This window comes from Xiphophorus couchianus, chromosome 23, assembly GCF_001444195.1.
Source record: "Xiphophorus couchianus chromosome 23, X_couchianus-1.0, whole genome shotgun sequence".
In the NCBI taxonomy this organism is placed as follows: domain Eukaryota; kingdom Metazoa; phylum Chordata; class Actinopteri; order Cyprinodontiformes; family Poeciliidae; genus Xiphophorus; species Xiphophorus couchianus.
In genome coordinates, this window is record NC_040250.1 from 13,896,276 (window position 1) to 13,922,116 (window position 25,841).

Below are 25,841 nucleotides of genomic sequence, written 5' to 3' on the forward strand. Positions count from 1 at the left end.
GTTATTTATCCACTCAGAAAAAAGGCTTCACTTTAAAATGTTAACGTTAACTGAGTTTTTTTTATTACAAACAAACATAGTTGAAATTAGGCAGAAAAAGAGAAGTCAGCAACATTAAAATAAGTTAATCTCTTTCAGGACTCCATTTGAGCATCTTTGATCGTTCAAAACATGGTTTACATATACTTGCTTGAGATTTTTTAAAACAAACTTTGACATTAAAGACATCTCCAAATAAATCTAAAAACACATTTTCAGTAGAAGTGTGAAAAGGGCAGTACATAGACTGGGTTAGCCTGGTCTTACTTATTTTTAAATGTCTGCTTATTTGGGAAACCTTTGTGTTTCCTGTAAAACAAAGGCGTAATGATGTAAAGGAGGATTTTATGCAGTGGAAACATTATTTCTCAGAACATTTAGAATGTTTCTGACATCTTGGATGGTTCCACAATTACAGTGATGAGAAGTATGGATGCCATGCAATGGGTAGGAATCACAATCCATAAAGAAGAAATGTGTTGTGTTTTAATATGCAGAAAAGTCATATACAATTAATTTCTATATTTCAATAGTTTAATAAAGCTTTATGGCAGTTTTGAATCTCTACCTGGCTTTCAAACTATATCAAACTATTGACTTGAGGACTAAAGTGACTCATTTTTAATCAAACTGGACGGATCAATACAAATATGAACCACAAAATATCGTTCTTTTGGCATAGTTTCTTAATTGTTATGCCTTTGTGAATTTTGCATAGCAGCCAGTAAAATAAAGGATTTTTTTGTGGAACCTGCTCTCATCAGTGCCTCCTCATTAAGATGTGAGTTTAATATTTTACCTCAAAGCTTTGCTGCCACCCAGTGGCAAAACTACACCACTACAGCGCTCCCAAAGCCCTTTTTTCAATCCGGAATACAGGCACTGCGCTGTAAAATAACACAGTGCTTGCATAAAATAAAATGACATAAAATAAAAATAGAGACAGAACACAATAAATGGTTTCAATATTTACTTCAAACGCAAAACTTTCTTTTTTGACACATAAAAACAAACTCTTCCATCTCCTTAACAGAGCTCCATGGCAAATGCATGTATCAGGTTTTAAAAGCATCTGGAAAACAAATAGGCCAAACACAAACATTAAAATATGGCATGCAGTTTTAGATAAAAAAGAAAAACCTTTTTACAGTAGATGGGCTCTGAACAGAGACTCCACAATATTTAAAGTAACGTTTCCACAGGTTGCAGTTAAATAAGTAATACAATTGTACACAAAAGTTCAATAACTAATAGAAAGTAGACTTTAATCCATGTGAAGAAAAGCAGACATTACACTACAGCAGGGGTCTCAAACTCCAGTCCTCGAGGGCCGCAGTCCTGCAACTTTTAGATGTGCCTCTGCTGCACCACAGCTGACCGGAATAATTAGGTCATTAAGGCTCTGGAGAACTGATCTACACAAGCAGGAGGTAATTAAGTCAATTCATTCCAGTGTTTTGTAGCTGTGGCACATCTAAAAACTGCAGGACTGCGGCCCTCGAGGCCTGGAGTTTGAGACCCCTGCACTACAGTGATTTTTGCAAGAGAGCGTTTTATGTAATTTGTCCCTGCTTTCAACAGAAATATTTCCATCAGAAAGATTCCCTATGAATGGCTGCAAAGAAAAATGTTGCAGTTCTACTAATCCGTATTGTATAGTGGCTGTATTTATATGCTACAATGTATAACTCTGTATGAACACTTTTAGTTTCGACGAGGATCAGCATCATTTCAATAAGCTTATGCAGTAACACAACCTTCTTTCCCTCCCATGTTGAATGGTTAAGGAGTTGGAGAAGTGTGGAACAAATTCCTAAATATTCCAACTATTGGAACAAATTCCTAAATACGCCATGTAGTTTAGATTCTGAACTCTGGTTTTTCACTCACATATGAGACACTGTCTACTCCACCACGAGATACTTCTTTTCAATAATCTACGTCAGGTTTATTCGGGAATCTTCAAACGAGCCGATGAGGTAAGAAAATAAATGGTATGAAGGAAGAACCTGGGTGTTTAGAGCATTCCTTTGCAGGACACACAGGAGAACCATCTTGTGCAGGACTTCGAGGCGCTCATAGTTTCAGTGAGTTAACCTCTATGATCTGCTGCAGGATGTTGTCCACGTCTGCTGTCTCTAAGCTGATACCGGCCAGGTCCAGCTGGGGCAGCAGGGCTGTGAGGAGCACCACCACGTTGTTACGGATGTCACGCAGATTCTGCTGAGATGATCTGATGGGAGAAAAGACAAATTGTCATTAAAGTGTTGAATTGCCAACACTTTAAAAATCAGTTTTAAGCACAAACTGATTTGATCAATTTAAAATTGAGAGATTTTTTTTTAACACTGGTTTCCAAAATATTTTGTTACAAACTCAAACTTCAAACTGTTTGATTTGGATTGTCATAGATCGACACAAAGTAGCACAAAATGGTGAAGCTATAAAATGGTCTCTTCTGGGGCGTGCTGTGGTGGCGCAGCGGGTTAGCACGCCCCACGTTTGGAGGCCTTAGTCCTCGACGCGGACGTCGCGGGTTCGACTCCCGGTCCCAACGACCTTTGCCGCATGTCTTCCCCCCTCTCCTCACCCTCCTTCCTGTCTGCCTACTGTCAAAAAAATACGTGCCACTAGCGCCGCAAAAAAAAAAACTCTTCGGAGAAAAAAAAAAAAGGTCTCTTCTAAGAAAATGATAAACATTTAAAAAATGTGGCATTCTGCCTCCTTTATTTGGAAATCCCCAAATAAAATCCACTATTGCTAAATGCTCCTAGAAGTCTGATTAAGGTCTCTGGTTTGTTAGAAGCCATTAGTAAAAAAACACGAAGCTGCAGGTTTTCTGGGTTATGGCTACCAGCTTCTGTCTATCCTTTTATGCCAAACAGCAAAGTTCAGTCGGTTTGGAGTATCTGAGACAATCAGTTTTCAAGTCCATTCTCAGATTCTCAATTGGATTTAGGTCTGGATTTGACTGGACCGTTTCAGATCATGATTATTCCTTAATGTAAATCGCTTCATTGCTTGTGTGTTCAGTCTCATTGTTCTGACGGATGGTGAACCTTTTCGCCAGTTTTTTGCAGCTTCTAAGAATTTGTTCTTCCAGACGCGCCATGTTTTTACCTCCATCCATTACCTGATCAACTTTGACTAGTTTCCTTGTCTCAACTAAAGGAATGTTTCACCACATAGAACCTTTAAAGCTTTAAATATATTTTTTACGTAGACTGAGTTAAACACACCAAACCTTTCAGATTTCAATAAAAACAAAGCAAAACAAAAAGCTCTAAAAACGACCTAATTTGGTACACCATGTAAAATCCCAGAAAACACACAGATGAAGAGGTAGAATGGTCCATGTCTATCTTTTGTGTGTGTGTTACTGCGCTGTCTGAATATCTTAAATACTTACCTGTTGTCATCACAGGTGTCACCGTCACTCGCTCTCACTCTGCTCTGACCTTCACTCCTCTCCTTCCTCGGTCTGCTCTCCAGAGCTGCAGCCACGTCCGGCACTGAGGTGGAGCACTGCTGAACACAGAGCATTTACATTTGCACGAGGCTTCCAGGTTCCAGTTTCATACTTTCCCAATTAGCTTTTTAATTGACGCTACTTTTCTTCTTGTCTAAATTTGAAAAACAGATTTTCTGCAGTCAAATTACAACATAAGCACAAGGACAATGTATTTCCTTTAGATTTGCTATTGATACTGCATTGCTTAACAGGGTTTCCTCAGCCATTCTGAAACAACAAAAGAGTAAATCAAAGGAATGACATGTTCAAAGAATAACTGAATACACCAAACTGACTACATAGATAAAATTGTAAATATATTTCTAATAATCTGTGCGGACCTCAACCATGACTGTTTGGCAGCCGACGTCCTTGCTGGTTGTGGACGGTGTCGGTTTCCGCATCCCTTCTTTCTCAACGCCATCAGCTGTAGTCATGGTGCCTTGAGTTGTCTTGGAGACCTCCAGCCCGAGAAGGCTCCGAAGTCGCTCGGCTTCCCTCTCCAACGCGGCCAGCTTCTGCACTTTAGCTTCCCGCTCGCCCAGCTCTGGAGGCAGCACCTTGCTCTGCCGCCGTTCTGTCCTCAGCGGAGACACCATCACAGTCTGGGTGGCCAGCGGCGAGTAGGTCCAGGTGTTGGACGGGGTTTGCTGCAAAGCGTTTGACTTCTCCACTTGGCTGCTGCTGTCCTTTTTGAATGTGTTTGTTTGCTTCCCAGTAGGAAAATCCTCCGTGGGGCTTCCTGACTGCTCCGGTCTCCAGCGCTTTTTCGTGTAGGTGAAAATAGGTCCAGACTTTCTCTTGCGACTAAAGAACATAAAGAATACTTGATTACTGTTGCTGTGTTTGAAAATTTATACACACATTTAATCTTTTCTTCAAACTCAACCTGAGCACTGTTCATAAACCTACGTTTAACTACCTGACTTAAAATGTTTTTTCATGAACAACAGCACCCCCTTGTGGTGATTCAGTTTTTCCCACCTGAAAGTGTCTGTGTGCTCCTCTTCCTTCTCCGCTGTCTCCCTCTTTTTCTCGTCCTCCTTGTCTTCAAGCTTCTGATCATTTTCCCCTTCTCTACGTTCATCCTTCTGTTTAATGACCATATCTCTTCCAGAAGCCTTCTCTTCTGTGTGTGTTTCCGACTGAATCTTTGCATCATTTGTGTGAGTGTCTTTATGCAAATCCGCCTCGTCCTGTTCCAGTCTCTGTTCATGCTTACTGTGTTCAGGTCTGTGTTTGGATGGGGAATAAGGCTGCTCTGATGAAATACATTCATCCTTCGCCACTTGTTCCTCTGAGTGCCACGCCTGCAACACAACCAGGTACGCTCATAAAACCTTACAAATGCAGTTTGGGAAAAAAACAGTTGCTAAAAACATCACGTACCTCTTGTGAATTTTCTCGTTTTCTGCTTTTGGAGTGCTCTCTGGAAGGAAACAAAAGCACAGTGAGACACTGGAAGCACGGTGACTTTATACGTCATGGTTAGATGCAAACAGAGACGTTCACAAGTCAATTTTCCCAAGAGTCTGAAATAAGCTTTTTCTCAACAATTGCGCACCATTTAGTTTGCTTACAACACAGAATTGCTATAGGTTAGGAATTCAAATCCTTTCCTTGTCCTTAGTAGTGTTGTAGCCAAGACCATTTAACCTCTGTTTTGGTCTTCTAAGATTTGTTTCAGCGTGCAAAGAGTTTTGAGGAGCAGCAAATTAACCTGAAAATTAAATTAAAGTCTAATATTTATCCCATTAGAAACCTAAATGGACAGTTTTGTTCAAAGAAAGTAATGGCATGATCACCTTTTAATGTCAGATTTCTGAAAACAAAATGTTTCTCATCTCGTCTTTATAATGAGTTATTTAACGCCGTTTGTTGTGAAACTGGCTCACACAATACAAGAAATGATTTATTAATGAAGAGAAACAAACCTGTCCAAACGAACATGAAGAGTGAGTCAGAATGCGGTGAGTGAACGTAAAAACTTCAGAAAGATAGAACAGGAATTGCTTTAAGTTCAGTAAGTGAGAAATCTCTCCAAATAATGCCGCTATCTAAGCATCGCATAGCATTAGCATACATACTTAAAATGATGCATAAAACTGGCAGATTTTGAATTTATTTTAATTTTAATTCAAACATGACATTGTAACAGAAATAAGTTGAACGCTTTATCGCCATTCTGCTTGTTTATTTATCTTTATGAAGAGAATCTTAGCAACATTAAGTTGGAGAAGAAAGAAATCTAACTTTAATATTTTCTCATTTTAAGCCACTTTTTAGTTTTACTTTGAGACTCAAATTACTGAGAGTCTGTGGCTTTAGACTGGTGGGTTAATTATTTTTCCTCATTCTGTAGTCTTGTAGTTTACAAGCATAGCAGACCATTAATGGACAAACTGTATCCAGCTTTACGTGAGGGAATGTCCTGAAACTCCCCATTAACCTGCTGGTGCTGCACTAACCACTTCTTCATACCTAAATCTGTCAAAACACGTTCCGCTTCTTGACAGATTTAGAGACTTTTTTTTTTTTTTTAGTGTTCCCAGTTATTTCCAAACAAACGAAGCTGAAGTCTAGAGTGAAAAAAAACTTCCTGATAATGACTTGCATTAAATTTGCACTTTTTCTTCCAATTCTCTAAGCCTTTGCATCTTCCTTAATCTTTCTGTTCATGTTCACTATTTAAGATACTTTGTAAATGCAAGCCAGTAGCAAATTTTACTAAATCAGTTATAACATTATTAAATTTTTTCATGATAATGCTCCTATGGTTTAAAGTGCTTCTTAAATAAATAATAGGAGTTACACATGTTGACTGCCAGTCAGCTGGCTGAAGTAAGGCTCCTACATGTTTCCCTTTGCTTACAGGACAGAAATATCCAGAATAGTAGAAAGGTCAAAGTATTTAGGACAACAGTCGGTGTTCATGTCTTTGTTGTTAAAGCAAGATAATAAATATAACCTTTATTTATTAACCTTAATAGTCAAAATATTATTTTGGAGATAGTAGGTGATTTTAGGTCCTCTGTTGCATATAAAAGAATTTAATCTTGTTTTTAACACTAAATTTCATCCTATGGGAAATTCATACCAGGTCAACTTTACCTGTCTTATGCTGAGACACTGCCAGGCAGTTTCTCAGCTCTAATAAAAATCTTAAGATTGTAAGATTCATGTGACACCACTGCTATTCCCTCCAATTAGACCAAACAGCTGCGAAGTTATGTGAATGTGCTAAAATATGCAGAGTGTAAAAGACTGCTTCCATATAATCTCACTGTCTTGTGACAGAACGTGTAGATCAGGACGTGCAGGTACGCCGAGCTGGCAAGAGACAGCCTGTCTGCTACCTCCAACTACATGGCTGCAAGGCATCCGCTCCTGTTCTCATTAAGGAACCGCAGCAACTTTCACCATGTAACGAAAGGATTAACTTTTGACTTCATATTTCTTTTCTTTTCTTTTTCGCCTGTGATGGTTAATCATTATGTAAAACGATACCTTTGTCGGTATCTAAGATATCAAACAAAGGGGTGTAACTCGGAGCCTTGCTCCAACTGTTGGTAGGTGAAGGTCATCTTGAGGAGAGGAACTTGGAAGAAGATGCGTGGTTTCAAAAACAGGGTGTAAATTTTGTGTCTGCCTGCGAGCAGCCAGAGGAACATTGCTTATAAGACATTTCTCTCAGATTTAATTTAACTCTCAAAGACAAAGGATTCAGGTTTCATCGTCTCTCACCTAAAGGAGATTGAGATTTGTCCTAAAAGTCGACAGATTTGCTATTTCTGATGGGATAAAAATCAAAAATACTTCAATATAACACAACTCTCAAATGGCTTGCACATCAAACCACAGCATTCTGTTCTGTTCTGAAGTAAAATATTTAACTAGGTCAAAGTCAGCAAAGGCAGGATAAGGCATGATCATTTTTAATTTGCTTTCTGTGAGCCCACTAAATTATCATCCTATTCCTGCGTGGTGTTTCAGGGTGCAAGAACGTAAACGTTCAGTAGACAACGCTCTAGCTTTGCTTTTCTGTGCTTCTTTTACTGCGGCAAATATGACTTAATCTCAAGCAAAGCAAGAGAGGCAGATTTATTAAAGCACGACCAAAGTTGGGGAATTTTCAGCACACAAACTCAAAAATTCAATCTGCTTTCGGTGAGTGAACGCACCATCTCTAAGCCCCATAGAAATACTTCTCTGTGTGAAGTTGTTAGACTGGAAAAAGACTAACTAGTAGTTGGTTATTTTCTAGTGTTAGTAAAGTGTATAAAACTGAAGTCAGAGGAAACAGATATTAAAGGTAATTTGAAAGAAAACTGAATTTTCTGAAATGCATCTAGAAATACCTCAGGTTCATTAAGGTTGCAGGTGAACCAGAGAGAGCCAGACTTTCAATACATACATATTACATTGCAAAATTATTCTGATTTAAATATTTGAGCTTTCATCCTGTATTTTATGAAACATGCAAGATTTGAGAACATTCTTTTCACTCTTGTTATTAAGAGAAATGACCAAAAAGAGATCTAAGCTGAAGTATGATAAATATGTTATGAAGGTAAAACTATGCCATGCTCAACACAGCCATGAGAGACCTTCTAGGAAATGCTAAAATATCTTTAGTCAATTCAGCCAAATGGAAAAAAATTTGGCAGAACTGTGAGGCATGTGTAAACATTTTGGTGTGGAGTTTTGACTCTATGGACGAAACTAATTTTCAAGAAGGAAACAAAGGATCCAACTCTGGAATTTGACCTCAGGAAACAGGCTGAAACACAGTCTGAGCATGCTGAGCCTGCCCTGCAATGTTGTTATCTTATCTGGTTTCTCACACCACTCCGTGACCTCCTGAGTCCCACGCACCTCCAAATATGGTCAGTTCTGGTCATCTCACATCCCTAAGCTAAATGTTGAGGCTTAAAAGTATGAGGCCACAAAACCACTACAGTGGGTTAACAGCGGCAAAGCGCATTTCCCATCCACACTATGTAACGTTCGCTTCTTATGCATGTATGTTAAAATTGAAACACTTTTGGAAGGAAAGCCCCAAGCATATGGAAAGTCTGAATAAATCACAGTCTGTGTGAGGATTTGAGTTTTTCGTGTTTATTTTAGGTTCCTGTGTCTTTTGAGTCTCTGTGTTGTCCTGTACCCCTCGATTGTTCCCAGGTGTGTCTCTTCCCTGATTACCCTCTGTGTATTTAATGCCACCTGTGTTTCTGTGTCTTTGTCGGGTCCTTGTTGATTTTGTCTAGTTCCTGTCGCGTCTTGGTTTTTGTTACCAGTGCTACCAGTGGTGAGCTTTATCCTTCCTGCTCAACCTGTGCTGAATGGACTTTGAGATTATTTGTGCATTCTTCACCATTAGACCGTCATCATTTCTCTCAACAACTGGTTCCACTGCGTCGGCCTCACCACCTCACACCCCAGGTTCATGACAGTCTGCATTTCATTTAAAGCAGATTAGTAATTTTAAAACCCACTATAGTGGAAAAAAAACAAAAACTTTTTGCATCATTCCCACTTTTTGCATAATTTCCAAAACAGGAAGTTACTACCATATATGGAGGACGACCTTTTGTCCCCTATGACGTCATGTTTAAGGTTATGCCCTTCTGTTGCTATAAATGGAATATGATCTGTTGTCTGGACTAAATATGCTTTTTAAACAGTAATATGTCCAGCGTATGTGAATGGATGGAGAACTAGAGCTACAAACACTATTTATGCAGCAAACACAGGTGAGATCAGTGGATGTAAGGATGATTTTTTGTTGGTTGAACACTGTGTTATGCATCGACACTAGATTATTTTCTTCAGAATGTAACATTGTAGCTCTCTGACAACCTTTGGCAGCGAAAAACATGAAAATATTTGCCTTTTAGCTCAGACATAAGCGATATTCACTCCACCACTTGCGTGTTGTGTATGACAAACTCACTGAGTCACACTTCAGTCAAATCTCACAGTGGAAAAAAAAAGAGAAGCTTTTCTGATTATCAGATGCATGTCCTGTCACATGGAGAGCCTAGCCTTCACGTTTAAGAGCAAGAAACCGAAAAATGGAAACCGCAAGATAGTACACACATGCACGCAGGCGCACAGGAAGGCAAGTCATGTGAAAAGGTCTGCGTGAGAGGTCTTATGAAAAAGGAATTTACAGTTTCTTGTGGCTTTTCTGGTAGCTGGGTGTTAACTGTTCCCCGCTCTCCTCAGCTTCCTCTGGCGATGAGCAGCTTCTGCAAAACCATGAGGCCCAACACAACATCAGTCACTGCTAAAATACAGCTTGGCTGAAAGTCACCAAAAAAAAAACCAAACACTGGCAGTCAAAACATCACATGCAAAGCAGCAGAAGTTGCATTCACTTTTTAAATTAAGTGGATTAAAAGAAAACAAAACAAAAGTCTAATAAAAGTGAATATTTTCCTACTGGAAGCAATGTAAAAATGCTCCACCTGTAACGTGGATTGGGATTCTGGCTGCAGGTCCAGTTTTCTGGCATGACCTTGTATTGGTGTGGTGGGACACTTCGCCATTTCAGACATTCCTCACACTGTAGCCACGCAGGACTCCTGCAAAGACAAGCAAAGCTGGTGGTTAGCTGAAGAATTTATAAGATTATTATGATTATAGATATTATAGCTCAGTATTATGGTTGAACAGCCACAAAGAAAGTCTTTTTTGATGAATTTCCAGTGTATTTCCTAGTCTTAAACAAGTCCGTTCATCCTTCATTTTCAAGCAGATACTTGAAGGTTTTGGGACAAAACTGACCAGGATGGATTCAGCCAATGGATGGACAGAGACACTTTCAAGAGTCACTACTTATTTGAGGTCATTTAAAGTTTTCCATTAACTATATCTCACATCTCCATTTGGGAAATTGGGGATATAGGTTGAAAAACAAGAATATACATTTTTCATTTGCTTATAGAGTTGACATGTTAGCAAAATGTCACAGGTAATAAACATAATCAATACACTGAACGTGAAGAAAAAGAACTTGCATACAATCTTATCAGGAATGCTAGACAGATAAGAGATAAAGAGACGCATAGACCTTTAAAGAGAATAACTTAATAAATAAGTACATTTTGTTATTGTAACTAGAACAAATAGAGAACTGAATTTCTCATGGTTGTCCTGGAAACAGTGAGAATGTACATGAGATTACATAAATAAATGAGTGTCTGACCTTTTTTTGCTTCACATATAATGATTAATATTTTGTGAGGAAATTCTGAACTCAGAAGGAAGGCAGTGTGATGAATATAAAACACATTGTCTCTTGTTTCAACTCACTAACATGGAAACAGAAATCTGTAGGAGTTGTGAATGAGAGGCTTTGTCTAGGTTAGTAAATAAGGCAAAGGAAGTTCATTTGCATAGCATCACTCCTGCGCAAGCCAATTCATAGAGCTTTGGAGTGGATCACAGGAAATGCATTAAAATAGCAACTTTACTTAAAAAAATCTCTGTACATTAAACATTTAAAAGCGTTGACTTACATTATACAAATATTAGAACACATTAGTTTGTTCTCATACTTACAAGATATGTCACTGATCAGGCAAACAGTTAATTCTCAGATTCTTTGATTGAAGCACAAAAATGTTTTAAGCCCTGATTTAAAGGAACCAACAATTTCTGCACTTCTCAGGTTTTCAGAGAGTTTGCTCCAGAACTGATTAGCATTAAAGCTAAATGCCTCATTGTCCTGGAAACCACGAGTAAGCAGGTTTTCAAAGACCAGAAGGGTCAAAATGGTTCACACTTGACAAACAACTTGGTGATCTTGTCCCAAGACCTTTCAGTGCTTTTTAGACCAATAGCAGCATTTACCCTTTGTCAAAATGGGAGTTAGTCTATTGATTTAAGAACAGGAGTAACATGATCCAGTTTCCTGTTAGCCAGGACTCTAGCAGCACCATTTTGGGTGAAATGCAGCTTCCTGGTTGACAAGCATACATTAGTTTTTTGTCTCATGTTGACAGAAAAGCCAAAAGGTAACAATCAGCCAGTCCAGTCAAGCCAATTCTGTGACTTTTTTAAATGCTGTGGCTTAAAAGACAAATGCAACTGAATGAAAAACGGGAAGAAAATTAATCAAAAGTCTGAATAATGTCCGCTTGAGGAAGTAATAAGATAAAAATAATAATGGAGTGAGAATAGAGCCTTGAATGTTGATGAGTCCAGAGCTCACAGTTGTTGTTAGCAGTGATGTAATAAAAATGAGGTCAGACATTTTTATTTGCATAGCACAGAAGAGGTAAACCAAAGACTCACATGTCCGCCTCCTCTTCGTCTTCACTGCCTTCTTTATCTAGAGCCTGAAACTCTCGCTCCCTGGCCCTCTTCTCTGTGACTTCCCTCCAGTAGTCGTTAAGTTTAAGACCCAGAGCACCAAGGGTGAGTCTTGACAGCAGAAAGAAAACAAAGTCACATATTTAACATTTTTTCCCCTAATTTTCTAAAGACAAAAACACAAAGTAAAAGCAGATAAGGCAAACTAAGCTTTGTTTTAATGTACCTGTATTCTTTAGTGTACTCAAAGTCCTGCTTGTTGTGAGCAGGTTTGAGAAAATTACACTCAATGATGCCGATCACCCCGATGCCTACCCTTTGACCCGAGGCCTGCAAACAAAACAACAACAATGAGGTAGAATAATACTACCTCATTCATCCATTCATAACATGCCAAGTACATAAAGTATTATAATTTTTGTCACCTTTAGCTGGCAGCCCACTTTCTCGTAGGCCTTAATGAGTCGGTTCCTGTGGTACATCATGATGCCATAGTGCTCCTTCTTCTTAGGGTTTACGCCAAAAGTCACCTTCACTTTTTCTTTCTGATGAACACCAGTTAGGGAGAAATAGCACTACACATGGGCACGCTTCAGATTTTCAAAATAAAAAACTAAAACATGATTAAACTCACATACCTTTGCTCACTAAGTAGATGTAGGGCAATGCAGAAGCCAAATAACAATTGGCATTTTTGATAATATAACTTGAGGGAGATTTTATAATGGATCTTTCCATTATTTAAAGTATTTTTATCTTCTGTGCATTCACTGTTTTAAGGCAGCTAACTCAAACTGATAACTCAGTGCTGCATTAAAAATGTTCAGTCTGGATTATTAATTTTCTAACATTTTTCATCCTCTTTGTACTGAATAGAGAACATCACCCTTGCAAGGCGCCTTAACATCCTTAAAGGAAGGCAGTGTGTTGAATATAAAACACTCTAAACAGAATTAAATGTTTTATTCACTGAAGAAAAATATCCCATTATTGAGGAAAAAATTGTGACTTCCATCAATTTCAATAATAATAATAATAATAATAATAATGTTTTTAATCTAAGCCTTTTTTTAAATGAAAACTTTCCCTTTTCAGCTGTATCAGTTAATTTTATAATCCATGATTCCCTGTTAATTAATATAAATGACATGATTAAATACTTGAAACCAAGAGCTTCCGACTTCTGGTTAGTTTGAGAATATATATGCAAATAACACAAGGATACACTAAACTGCGGTTTATAAACGTCATGTTCGATGTGAGTCAGACTCTTGGACACCAACTTGGCCAGGACTTTCTTCCCTCTTAGGATGACCTGCGTCCGTGGTTTCAGGTACAAGATACTGAGGTAAGCCTGAGAAAAACAAGCAAACAGAGAAAATGCAAATACTGACATATTTTAAATTCATTTTTTTTTCAAATTTATATTTCCTGAGGTCACAAGTTATCTTAATTGAGAGTAAAAGAAAACACAGTTTATAACAAACTTTAAAGTTGTTTCAGAAATTTTAATCCAACACGATTCTTGGAATTTAAAACAGGTAAAACAGAGCTGTATTAGTTAAACCCTCCAGGCTGATTCAAAAAGGAACTGGGGCAGGCTTACTAGAAAACCGCAGAGGTTTTTGGTGGTGGAGAGGTTCTTGCTTTCTGCTTGAAACTGGAGCTCAAAATGCTAAACTTATCCTTTTCTCCCTTATGTGTGTTGGGCTCACCTTGACCTGAACCACAGCCACTGCACCTGTTTCAGTCTGGGCCTGCTCAAAACTCTTTAGTCCTCAACTCAGCTTTGTGAGCTACCCAGGGCTGTGAAGAGGCATTTGCTCTCTTACAAATTTCTTCTGTTTTTGATTTTTTTGTCAAACTTTTGTCAAATGTTAATGTTCATTTTCATAGGAAAACCCCTGCCATCAAAACCAGCCTGGCCTATGAAGCCTGTTCCACCAAACCAGTCCAAACAACTGGTCACCAGTTCTTTGGATTTCTAACATGCCAAGCTTTAGCTCTGGTCTGGTCCTAGTGCCAATCCAGTACCAGTTTGCTGCTGGACCAACTAGTGGAAGATCAGGAAATCAAAAAGTTAAGAAATGGATTCATCATTTGAAAACTGCTTTTTTTCCTGTTTTTTACGCTGGTTGCTGCAAAAACCAAAAAATTTAACTAAGTATTTTCTAGCGCAAATATCCTAGATAACTCTAATCTATAAGTAACTTTTCGGCAAGACATAGGAGCTTGCTTTAAGTCAATAAACCTTTAATTGTAGTAATGAAAAACACTAGTACCACTAGCACTTTTACAGACATTTTCCCATGTTATAAGTGAAAAGGTCTGGAACTACTACGGTAATCTTTGACTTAAAAAAAACTCTGAGCATCTGAATTTGTGTTTTTGCTGTGATATTTTCGTCTGATGTGAATTAGTTTCACGCTCTGAATCACTTAATGTGTATATGTTTTTCTTTGAAACATTTGACATTGTTTTACAATTAACACAGTTTGATGCAAAGTAAGTTGTCAAGCTAACCAAGTTGGTCAGAGCCAAAAGTGAGCTGCTTCATTGAGCTCACTTTCTGTCCATAATAAGAGCTAGAGAGAGTGCTGCAAATAAACAAAGCAAGCTGAAGCGTTTGCTAGCTGAGCAGAAACCAAGGCGTCTTAGAGAAGAGCAACCCTAACCCCTAGCTGCTGCAGGAGAATAAAACCTGCCTACTTTAGTGTGAAAACATACGAGTAGCTAAACACAGCTGGATAGGGACGGGCTCAGTGTTACCTAGCAACCAGGAGCTATTTTTGTGAAGGCTAAAACATTCGGAAGCAAGATGAGGAAGTGCAGCAGATTGCTTCTGAAATATCTCCAGCAAAAACTCAACGATCTCCATACGTGATTTAAGCAAAGCAGCAGCTCCCTCTTTTCCCTTCGCTCCTGTAACTTATTTTATTCTTCCAGGTTTGTAACTTTGATTCATATTTGATGTTATGTTAAAACTGAGCTGAACTGAAACAGGAAATTACTGTGGCAGAAGCCGAGGGGTCTTTTCAGTCAGGATGTACGTAATCCTTACACTTACTAAGAGGAAGTCCACAGAATGCCGTTAAAAGCAGCCAGCTCATCCAAAAACAAGAGTCCTGATGAAAATTAAAAACAGATCACATTTCTCCTGCTTTAGCTTCCCTTCATTGGCTCCCTGCTAAATCCAAACACAATTTAAAATTCCCCTTCTTACATGTAAAGCCCTTAATAATCAAGTTTCATCACACATCAGATAACTGATTGGTCCAGTTGTTATCTTGATCTATCTCGAGTTGTGGTGCTATAGGTTTAGGCTCCTGGAGGACAAACTGACACTGCTACTTTCTTCTTCTTCTCTCAAATTTGCATTATTTGCTGTTATTTCAACTGTTAAATTTATGTTTCTGTGTGTTTTTCTCTTCATAGAAGCTAAAACTGGCTTGGTGCTCTGAGATTCTGCTTTATGTAGACTATTCAAAATGTTCAAAAATCTAAGGAACTCTAGAGACAGTTTAAGTACAGCTTTAGGTTAAACATGCTGCTTATTTACTTTGTTGTTTGGGAGGTAGTAAGGGGAATTGAGCTCATTTCTAGTAACTCCTATTTTCAGCCAAAAATGCAAGGCTGTTGAGCTATGAGCAGTATTGTACTTAAGCTTTTATCTGCTCAGTGAGATGCTGTTTGTTGTGCCAAAGATTCAACAGACGTAATGGGTTTCACAGCTGTAACACGGTCAGTATGTTCTGAAATGACTCTTGATGTGCTCACCACGGTAAAATAAACACAATGCTCCAACAAAGGCTAAATTACTAATTCTTAAAATAAGCAAACGGCTGGCTCACCCTTAGGCTGTAATACATTTCTGGGATGTTTTGCTCAGGTCTCAGGGACCCGTTGCTCCTCAGGCCCTGCTTCAGGTCCTCGAAGTGGATCTCAGGCAAACGAAAGTCAGTTGAATCGATGTCAAACTCAATCTCAGTTTTACCATCTTTGGCTCTTCATGGACACAAAACAAAGTAAGTGTAAGAACATGTTTCCAGCTCTGAAGCTGCTTTAAATGAGTAAAGAACGATCTGATATTTGAAGTTAAACGACTGTAAAATCAAGTTTGAATTACAGAATCAACTTTGACTTAAAACTCCTTCTAAATGATCACGCAGCCATTTTTTCTAATCTGAGGTGCTACATGTCTGAGGACAGCTAATATGATCAAGAGGAAGTGAAAAACCATGAGAAACTTAAACAAATAATTTGATTACCATCTTTTTTTTTCAAGATATTCACAGGAAGTGGAAAAAAAAAGACTTGTACTGCTTGTGCCCCAGTAAATGGAGGCTTGTGATAAAGTGCGTCATCATCCTCTAACTTAAACAAGCCTATACACATCTGCTTCTGTATGTGTCTGACTAAATTAGTTATTCACACTAAAATGCATTTAAGCTTCATTTGAAACAACATGCGGCTCGGGCGGTTGCTGAGGCAAAAACTCGGGCGTGGGAGGAGTTTGGAGAGGCCATGGAGAAAGACTTCCGCACGGCTTCGAGGCGATTCTGGTCCACCATCCGGCGTCTCAGGGGGCGGAAGCGGTGCAGCACCAACACTGTTTATAGTGGGGATGGTGTGCTGCTGACCTCTACTCGGGACGTTGTGGGCCGGTGGGCAGAGTACTTCGAAGACCTCCTCAATCCCACCAACATGCCTTCCACTGAGGAAGCGGAGCCTGGGGACTCTGGGTTGGGCTCTCCAATCTCTGGGGGCGAGGTCGCCGAGGTGGTTAAAAAGCTCCTCGGTGGCAAGGCCCCGGGGGTGGATGAGATCCGCCCGGAGTTCCTTAAGGCTCTGGATGTTGTAGGGTTGTGTTGGTTGACGCGGCTCTGCAATATCGCATGGACATCGGGGGCAGTTCCCCTGGATTGGCAGACTGGGGTGGTGGTCCCCCTGTTCAAAAAGGGGGACCGGAGGGTGTGCTCCAATTATAGAGGGGTCACACTCTTAAGCCTCCCTGGCAAGGTCTATTCAGGGGTCTTGGAGAGGAGGGTCCGTCGGATAGTCGAACCTCGGATTCAGGAAGAGCAGTGTGGTTTTCGTCCTGGTCGTGGAACACTGGACCAGCTCTACACCCTCAGCAGGGTCCTGGAGGGTGCATGGGAGTTCGCCCAACCAGTCTACATGTGTTTTGTGGACTTGGAGAAGGCGTTCGACCGTGTCCCTCGGGGAGCCCTGTGGGGGGTTCTCCGGGAGTATGGGGTACCGGGCCCTTTGATACGGGCTGTCAGGTCCCTGTATGACCGGTGTCAGAGTCTGGTCCGCATTGCCGGCAGTAAGTCGGGCTCGTTTCCGGTGAGAGTTGGACTCCGCCAGGGCTGCCCTTTGTCACCGATTCTGTTCATCACTTTCATGGACAGAATTTCTAGGCGCAGCCAAGGTGTTGAGGGGATCCGATTTGGTGGCCTTGGGATCTCATCTCTGCTTTTCGCAGACGATGTGGTCCTTTTGGCTTCATCAGATCGTGATCTGCAGCTCTCGCTGGAGCGGTTCGCAGCCGAGTGTGAAGCGTCCGGGATGGGGATCAGTGCCTCCAAATCCGAGGCCATGGTCTTGAGCCGGAAAAGGGTAGAGTGCCTTCTCCGGGTCAGGGGGGGTGTCCTGCCCCAAGTGGAGGAGTTTAAGTATCTCGGGATCTTGTTCACGAATGGGGGAAGAAGGGAGCGGGAGATCGACAGGCGGATTGGCGCAGCGTCTGCTGTCAAGCGGGCGCTGTACCGGTCCGTCGTGGTGAAGAGAGAGCTGAGCCAAAAAGCGAAGCTCTCGATTTACCGGTCGATCTACGTTCCCACCCTCATCTATGGTCATGAGCTTTGGGTCGTGACCGAAAGAACGAGATCGCGGATACAAGCGGCCGAAATGGGTTTTCTCCGTAGGGTGGCTGGGCTCTCCCTTAGAGATAGGGTGAGAAGCTCAGTCATCCGGGAGGGACTCAGAGTAGAGCCGCTGCTCCTTCACATCGAGAGGAGCCAGTTGAGGTGGCTTGGGCATCTGGTCAGGATGCCTCCTGGACGCCTCCCTGGTGAGGTGTTCAGGGCACGTCCCACCGGGAGGAGGCCCCGGGGAAGACCCAGGACACGCTGGAGGGACTATGTCTCTCGGCTGGCCTGGGAACGCCTCGGGATTCCCCCGGAGGAGCTAGAAGAAGTGGCTGGGGAGAGGGAAGTCTGGGCCTCCCTTCTGAAGCTGCTACCCCCGCGACCCGACCTCGGATAAGCGGAAGAAGATGGATGGATGGATGGATGGATGAAACAAACATCGAACACTCAAGTGAAACCAATTCAAAGAAACAATTGTGACACTCTACGATAATGCACACATTTCCCTAAAAACAACACAAAAATGTGTCTGTTTCTGACCTGCGGATATTCCATATCAGTATCTTGGTGCCTTTTTTTGAAGGAATGGAGTCAAAGTGAGTGAGTATCTCCTCCTGGGACTTGATGATAGAGTGTTGCAAAATGGCTGCCAGGCTGGCCTCTGAGTCTTCAGTCACAACCAGAGACCATAGTGCTGAGTTAAGGTTCGATCATGTGTTGAAGTTTACATCTAGACAGTGGTGGCTTTTGATAAAGGCAACACGGCTTCCCGCCCAGGGCAAACCTAACTATGGGGCGCCCTGACTGGGATTTCTGTCGCAGACCGAACACAAAAGCTGTCTTGTATTAACCGTAAAATAAAAAAAATGTTTCCCCAAAATAATTGTCACTCTTAGATACCAATCAGTAGCTAATATTATCACTTTATTAATTCTTAAGAACAGGAAGCTGGCATGTCACACGTACACAAAGTCCGCTCAGACTACAGAAAGAGTCACAAGCTTTTTACACCAGCATCATCACTGAGGGTTACCAAACACACCTGAAGTCTGGGATCCAACATCTGGCTCGGATCAGAACCACTGTAACCTTTCAGTCAGGATGCTGACAAAGCCTGAACCTTGAACCCAGAGGAGTGCTCTACCCTTATCTATGTGGTACCGCCGGGTATCCCTAGAACCTCCTGCATGGGTGGAAAAACACAATAGGATCACACTTAATCTAGCTGCTGCTGGGGCAGAGGGAGTGAATACTTTCATTCAGTGTCGAAGAGAAGCTAAAACTATACTAACAAACATAAGATTACATTTTTTTGCCCATTTTATTTTTTGGAATCCAATGCCATGTGTGAAGCTGCATCTAAACAAACTTGGGTCTAAGTGAAAAAGTAATTAATCACACCCACTTGTTTATTTAAACAAATGCAATCAACCAGATTTTTTTTTGTTTTGTTTTTTTTGAACGGTTGAGTACAATTTCACCAGCCATATCTACACCAGATTGCAAAATCCATTTGGCAGAACTTCTCTGACAACATGGTCAAAAAGCACATCATGTCCTGATCTAAAATCTGACTGAGCCAAGATAATTCGTGATTAAACACAGGACCTGGGAGTGGGAGAAGTTAGGTTTTTTTTTTTTACTTGCAGGTTGTCTTGCCCTTAATGAATGAAATCATCCTGATTAAACTTTGAGAAACTGTCTGTTTTCTCAACAGTTTGTATAGTTTAGGATTCACTTTATTATCGAACAACTGAAGCTCTGGTTGTCAATTCCCGTATTTATAAATGTCAAACCTGAATATCTAAGGAAGAAAAAGTGAGGTTCTGGCTTTCTTATCAACTTTTCATAAAGTAACAATCGCAGCCTCCCAGACCTTGTTATGAGAGGTTTACTGTTTTCCTTCAAAATAATCTCCCTTACAGAGGGGGCCACAAGAGAGCTTTTGCCAAATGAGGAAGGGAACCATGTCTATTTTTTAACAATAAGGCTCTAACTGGCAACTCCTGCAAGCACTGGACATTGTCCTGTGTAATAAAAGGCATCGTCTTCTTAATAGAAACAGACTTTTTTCTGTATCAGTGTTTGAAGAAGATGTCTTCTAAAACATTTTGTTTGGATTTAGAGTGATCCACACATGGTTCATCAATCAGAGCATAACAAAATTGGAGAGTATGTCTTCAGATATTTCTTAACCCAGTTTTAATGTTTCAACATTTTTGTCCTGTTCATGTGTGGTCGGGTTTTAAACTCCCTAACCTTGGCCATGTCTCTGAGCCCTGACCACCTCGGATACAACAGAACTGGAAGAAAATGGATTTGTGGTGGCTTTTCTCAAATCTGTGTCAGTTCATTTACATTTTGTGATCCGTTTTGCCTGACGACTAGCAGCCTAATTATTATGATATAAGGTGTTGATCTCTTCAGACCACAACCTCAATATACAAACCCATACAAATTGGTGAAAACTTGGCATAAGTTACAAAATGATCAAATTTCTCACTTGCCTTATAACTACACAACAGCGTACTTTATTACACATTTACATGCAGGATGGGCCCATGGTTAGGGTGACCAGACGTCCTCTTTTTCCCGGACATGTCCTACTTTTCAGACCTAAAAAGATGTCCGGGGGGAATTTAAAAATCGTCCGGGATTTTGGTCAATTGCCTCAAAACACATTACATAGCTTACAGTGCATTGTAGGGCACTGCGCACCGCGCTGCGTGTGACGTAATCCCTGAGCCACGTCAGTGCGGGCACCGCCCCCCCGTAAGGTGTTCTGGTTTCCCTAGCAAAAATAAATAAAATCACATGTGTTGATACTAATCATAACCAACAAACACAATGTGTGTTGCATCTTAGGTTTTTTAAAAAGGATATTGGTCTGTTGATTGAAGGGGACTATGGGAACAATGACTGCCTGTGCTTTGATGTTTTGCAGGTAGGTCTGAGAGAGAAGTCCCACAGTCTGACAGCCGCCATTTTTGGTGAAGATGAGCGCATCCCGGCCCAGACGCATGGAGCCGGACTTGAAGCCGTTTCCATACAAGCCGATGGCCTGTTGGCTGGCTTTACCTGAGCCTTTTTCTGTGAACCCAAAGCTGGAATGAAACGGGACGACAATACTGATGACACACAATATTTAATTATTCAATTATTAACCAGTGATGAATTACAGTAGTACATTATTGTTTTTTAATTTAATTTAGATATGCTGTGGATTCTTGTGTTTTCCACAAAAATAAAAAAAATAAATGAAAAGAGCCTTTTACTGCGTCCGGAAACACACAATATCACACTCATTCACCACATAAACGTCTTGTTTCAATTCTCACCTCAGCATCTTGTGCAGCTTATTAGGTGTCATCCCGCTGCCATTGTCTGTGAAAGTCAGACAAAGCTGATCGTCGATTTTAACTTCATCTATCCAGATCTGTTTGGCACACACACCGGGGTCTGACGCATTGTCTGGAGGACGAAAAAGGAGAAAATGCAAAACTTAGAAAAGAAAGAAACACGCAGGAAGGGGAGGACTGAGATTACAGAGGAACAACTGATAAAAGAGTAACTTCTCCTGCAGATGCTGACAGAGGAGCACAGTTTGGCAACTGATAGGTTGTCCTGTAGTGTTTATAAACAGTGTTTATGTGACCAAAAAAATCCTGCAAGTCTTAACCAGATGGTGGTCCTATAGGGTGCACAATCAATCAACATGTAGATCTAATCTGCACATGTATAAAATGTGCAGATTAATTCTGTAAAATGTTAAAATCCAGGGAATAGCTTCCTAAGAGCATAATCAAAAACTACTTATGAAGGTGCATCTCAATTGGAGTCTCCAGGTGAAAAGAAAATCTACAGACAGATTGGTCTGTTCATCCTTTTGAACTTTCGGGTGTCTTGCACAAGACTTCTCATCAGGTAAGAAAGCAGCCATGTCATGTGAATATCTGTTTTAAAGTCTGTTTAAAATTTGTTTTAGCAATCAGTGATTATTTAAAGTAACATTCTGCAATGCACTCAAAGTCTCAGACACAAAACTCTGGCTATGTGACTTAGACATGTAATATTTACCAACAGAAAGTCAGACACAGTTCTTTTTACTTTTGGCTAAACATCTATCCTCAAAAGAGATCGGTGTTATAATACACACTTTTTTTTAAAGCAAAATGTTTATTATAATATTTTCTAAATTTAATATTCTATTAAAATTAAATTGATGTGTGATTTGACCAATTTTATAATTATTTGCTTTCCAAATTTGTTATAATACTTAACAACAAACTGATATATTCACCAACCAAAGAGCAGTCAAAACTAAGAACAACCATTTTCTGTCTTCTTGTAAATTTATTCACATAAATCGTTATAGTGGGCCAGATTTGGCCCCGGGGGCCTTGAGTTTTACACATGAGGCTTAACAGTTAGTTGTAATATGTCATGAGACGTGACAACAGTTTAAGAATCTGTACAGCAGCATGAAGACTTTGACACTTTTGAGACTGTAGTTGTTTTAAGACGGTACAAGTCTGCTCTGGTTTTGGCATGATTCAGTCTAAATATCGGTTCTAGTCTCAGGGAACAGCAAATCTGGATTTATATTAAATCAATATGTCAAGAGATTTGTCTAATTCAGGTAAGATACTAATGCCTCATAAACTCTTAGCAGAGCCTCAGCTCCAAAATCCTAAACTGTCCCTTTAAATAAAACGTGGGGGATGTAGTTTTGAAGATCAAACGTTTTCTGAGAAGTGGAAGGCAGTTCAATACGTATACTGTACCAAATATTTACAGATTTGAGCACATCTGGACTGCAGCGGGGTTACGTTTAGCTCCACGACACTTTGCAATGTAAAGCCGTCCTATAGCTTCCGACCGGACAGTGCATTACCTAATAATGACACACAGCACTGATGCAAAGTTTACTGATCTAACAGGACGTCTTCACTGCAGCCCTGTCACAGTTCCTGTTAAATGCCCTGCAGCCAAATAATGGCGGTTGGGTCTTAGCCAATGAGAGCACACAGAGTGGAGGCATGACAGCCCAGAGAGACGCTATAAAGTCACGTTGCACCCCAACAGCCGCGTTTGTGCTTAAAACTCCAGAAAGACTAACAGCAAACTGTTCAGAAAACATCCCTCCAGCAGGGAACGTTTGCAGAATTCACATTATTTTGAATGTACGCAGATGTTCACACTCGAGAATAAAAGAACGCGTGGTTAGATTGATGAAGTCTGGAGGCTCTAAGAGGAAGTCCATCGCTCCAATTTAGAACAAAGTTTGTGAAACGCGCAGCTTTCAGTGTGCGACAGCGGAAGAGCGAGCAAAATGAAACCACGAAATGTTGCAACAGCATAATAATACAGAGAGCAGGTGCGCTGTCCTATGCAAAGTTTCTATGTAATCGTGTCATTGCAGTTTACCTATTAACTCTGCCACCGCGCTGAACGGCCAGGTATGACTGGTGGAGTTGCTGTTTAGAAAGGAAGGGCTCATCTGAAAACAAACAAAAACCAAAAAACCATAACAGCCAGCCATTAACGCTTCTTCTGATGTTCTTAAATCAACGTCCTTCTTTGGAGCAGAAATACATGTTTCTGATGTTTGAAAAACTTACGGAACTGAGGCGAATCCCCTGCTCGCTTAACCTCGCCATGTTTTCTCTGTGATAATATTGCTTCTGAGAGCAGGTACGTAACTTCACACCGCAGAGTGGGTGCGTCCTGTGGGTCGCAGACAGAGGAAGTGCCGCATTTAAACATTTAAACCGACTTCGAACTAACTCACGACACATCGCTGACGTCCGAGTGCATCTTTTCTTTTAGGGGTCGTTACGGATGAATCACATAGTTGATCTTTTTCCCTCCCCGTTTGCAGTTATCGTGTTAAGCCAGGGCACGATTGTGGTTTGGTGAGTGCTCTTATTTTCCTATCTGTCGCAAAGTGAGTCTGAACTGCATGCAGCAGGACAATAACAAATCCACAAAACTGATAACAACAACAACAACAAAAATCTTGCTTTACCTCCTGGATTAAAATGAAACAATCTAGTTTCAAAAATAGAATATTGTAACGACTTTGTTCTGTATAGTATATTTTAGAAATGTACCAAGAAATAACTTTTTTAAATAATAAAATAAAATCAAGAGAAGCCCAAACAGATTGAGCAGCAAAAGGTTCAAAATATAATAAGAATAAGCAATAATGTTACATCTCAGCCTTGAAAACATTGCAAACCCCCAAACTTACTCAAGAGTCTGGGAAAGAGTCACAACGGTGAAGTCAATGTTTTAAGATTCTCCAAATACAAACACTTCAAAGCCATAAACTACAACTATTTTATAGCTTATGTTAAGTCCTTCCAGGAAAAAGGACAATAGCAGAATCGTCTTACCTTTGCTAAGGAGAAAAAGGATTGGAATATTTGCTCAGAGTTGCATAGTGAGCTTTGCATTTCATTTGGAAATCAAAGTCCCAGCTTGGCAAAATCCAAGTTGATTAAGGTCCTGTGTGAAAAGTGTACATTTAGGGATGAACAGAGTCATGTTACCTGCTGGTGTTGGTCCACTATGTTTTCTAAAGTCTACTGTCAGTGTATTGACTTTAAGAACACCGAGCTTCCTGTTGACTAACAAGCTTTTCAGAGACAGAGGTTTTCTTGTTCCACAGGACTTGTCACCTGCCCACACGGCCAAAAGCACCAATACTTTGTTCTCCACAGAGTCAGTGAACTTGACTGGCCAGCAAACTCTCATGACCTAAACCACCTGGAGAATTTAAAACTGAACTAATGGGTTTGATTAACTATAACGCATAGTTATAAAAATTATATATAAATATGTCATGCTGTGTCTTATTAATATATATATATAAATCTCATTTTCTAAATTAACTCGTTGAACTGAATCAACTTTCCGTATTGCTATCACTTATTGAAAGTCCACCGTATATTTCAGCAGTAGTGCAGTGCAGTCAGAGATGTAACAAAGAAACAAACTTACCTAATACTGTGCATAAGTTCAAGGTCAACTGATAAGGCTTGTGTCTCCGGATTAACTCTGCTTGGACAGGAGAGATTATCGCGCGGTTTGCAAATGGTGTCTGCCAACTTTAATCTATAGGAATAAATGCAATCATTCTTATGTGCAACTTGATGAACCAGCCATAAAAAGAAAATAAATGCCTTAAGACTGGAGTCTCCAAAGAGTGGCTCACAGACCTTTGGATTTATTTTGTGTAATTCCCGACTGCAGTTCAATCATAGAGCAAATCTGTCCCTCCAGCAATGCAGAGGAACATGTTTTATATTTTTTTATCATGAGATTTTCAATGACAAATTTATATCTTCTTAGAAGGAAAGTGATAGGGGAGAAACAAAACAATTTTCTTTTATGTGGTTGTATTAGGAAAGTGTTTTTTTTTTCATTTTAATATTGTTAGAAGAAGGGGCATAAACATACAGCAGCTCATTACAGAAAAACAAACTTGGTCACACCTATTCATTACACTTCGTTACACACAGCACATGTTTTTGTAGGAAGTTCTCTTACTTGCTGGGAATAGACTAAAAATAAATTCTAGGCTAACAAAATAAAAGAAAACGTGAACGAAAAAGTTTGGAAGCTGTCTGGGAACTTTTCATAAATATTTAATAATTTGTTCTTTTATATTTCGCTTTACCAAAATATTGCATGTTTGATTGTTTACAGTGATGCACATATAGTGTTTTAGTTATGATCAATCTTTGCCATGGGGAAAGTCAACGACCCTCAGCCATCAGACATTCCTCATAGACAAAAATCAAGTTGTGGCAATCTTACAAGTTTCATAAAGAAATTTACCTAAACAAAGTTTTATTTATTTCATGAGTCCTACTTTTCATCAACTCAAATCCAGATCACTCAAACTGCACAACAGAAAGCAATGATACTGAATATTGTAAACACGCATAACATCTTTGGTCCTTCCCTTGTTGTTGTGTAATCATTGGTTGTTTTCTCTTGAAGAAATAGCTTGAGGGTTTGTAACATACATTATCTCTTCTTTTCAGACAAGTCTAAGTATATAAATATGTCAAGTTGTTTACCTATGAAAG

General features: G+C 40.0%; 1 protein-coding gene across 4 annotated transcripts; it reads right to left on the minus strand.

Moving 5' to 3' along the window:
• Window positions 1–994: 994 nt before the first annotated feature.
• On the minus strand, window positions 995–24,454 carry LOC114139096 (MORC family CW-type zinc finger protein 3). 4 transcript variants are annotated; one of them, XM_028008758.1, is made up of 18 exons: window positions 24,141–24,454; window positions 23,364–23,469; window positions 23,170–23,242; window positions 21,081–21,213; window positions 20,626–20,846; window positions 18,283–18,430; window positions 15,721–15,874; window positions 13,095–13,223; window positions 12,295–12,414; window positions 12,096–12,199; window positions 11,852–11,980; window positions 10,021–10,137; window positions 9,724–9,801; window positions 4,940–4,979; window positions 4,535–4,860; window positions 3,892–4,357; window positions 3,449–3,567; window positions 995–2,272 (listed from the first exon to the last, which is right to left on the minus strand). In XM_028008758.1, exons 2-18 carry the CDS (start codon window positions 23,400–23,402, stop codon window positions 2,116–2,118), a joined length of 2,553 nt encoding a protein of 850 aa, XP_027864559.1. In that variant the 5' UTR covers window positions 23,403–23,469; window positions 24,141–24,454; the 3' UTR covers window positions 995–2,115. The 4 variants fall into 4 exon arrangements, with proteins under 4 accessions (XP_027864559.1, XP_027864557.1, XP_027864558.1 ...); XM_028008756.1 differs by lacking the exon at window positions 24,141–24,454 and having other exon boundaries at window positions 23,364–23,771; XM_028008757.1 differs by lacking the exon at window positions 24,141–24,454 and having other exon boundaries at window positions 3,449–3,564; window positions 23,364–23,765.
• Window positions 24,455–25,841: the final 1,387 nt, after the last annotated feature.

Excerpts from the sequence above, each read along its gene's own strand:
- LOC114139096 (XM_028008756.1), bottom strand. The coding sequence starts at position 23,540 with ATGTGTCGTGAGTTAGTTCGAAGTCGGTTTAAATGTTTAAATGCGGCA. Across the intron at positions 10,138-11,851 it reads GACGAAGAGGAGGCGGACAT|GAGTCCTGCGTGGCTACAGT; the intron begins GTGAGTCTTTGG and ends TTGTCTTTGCAG. Across the intron at positions 3,568-3,891 it reads GCCAAACAGTCATGGTTGAG|CAGTGCTCCACCTCAGTGCC; the intron begins GTCCGCACAGAT and ends CTCTGTGTTCAG.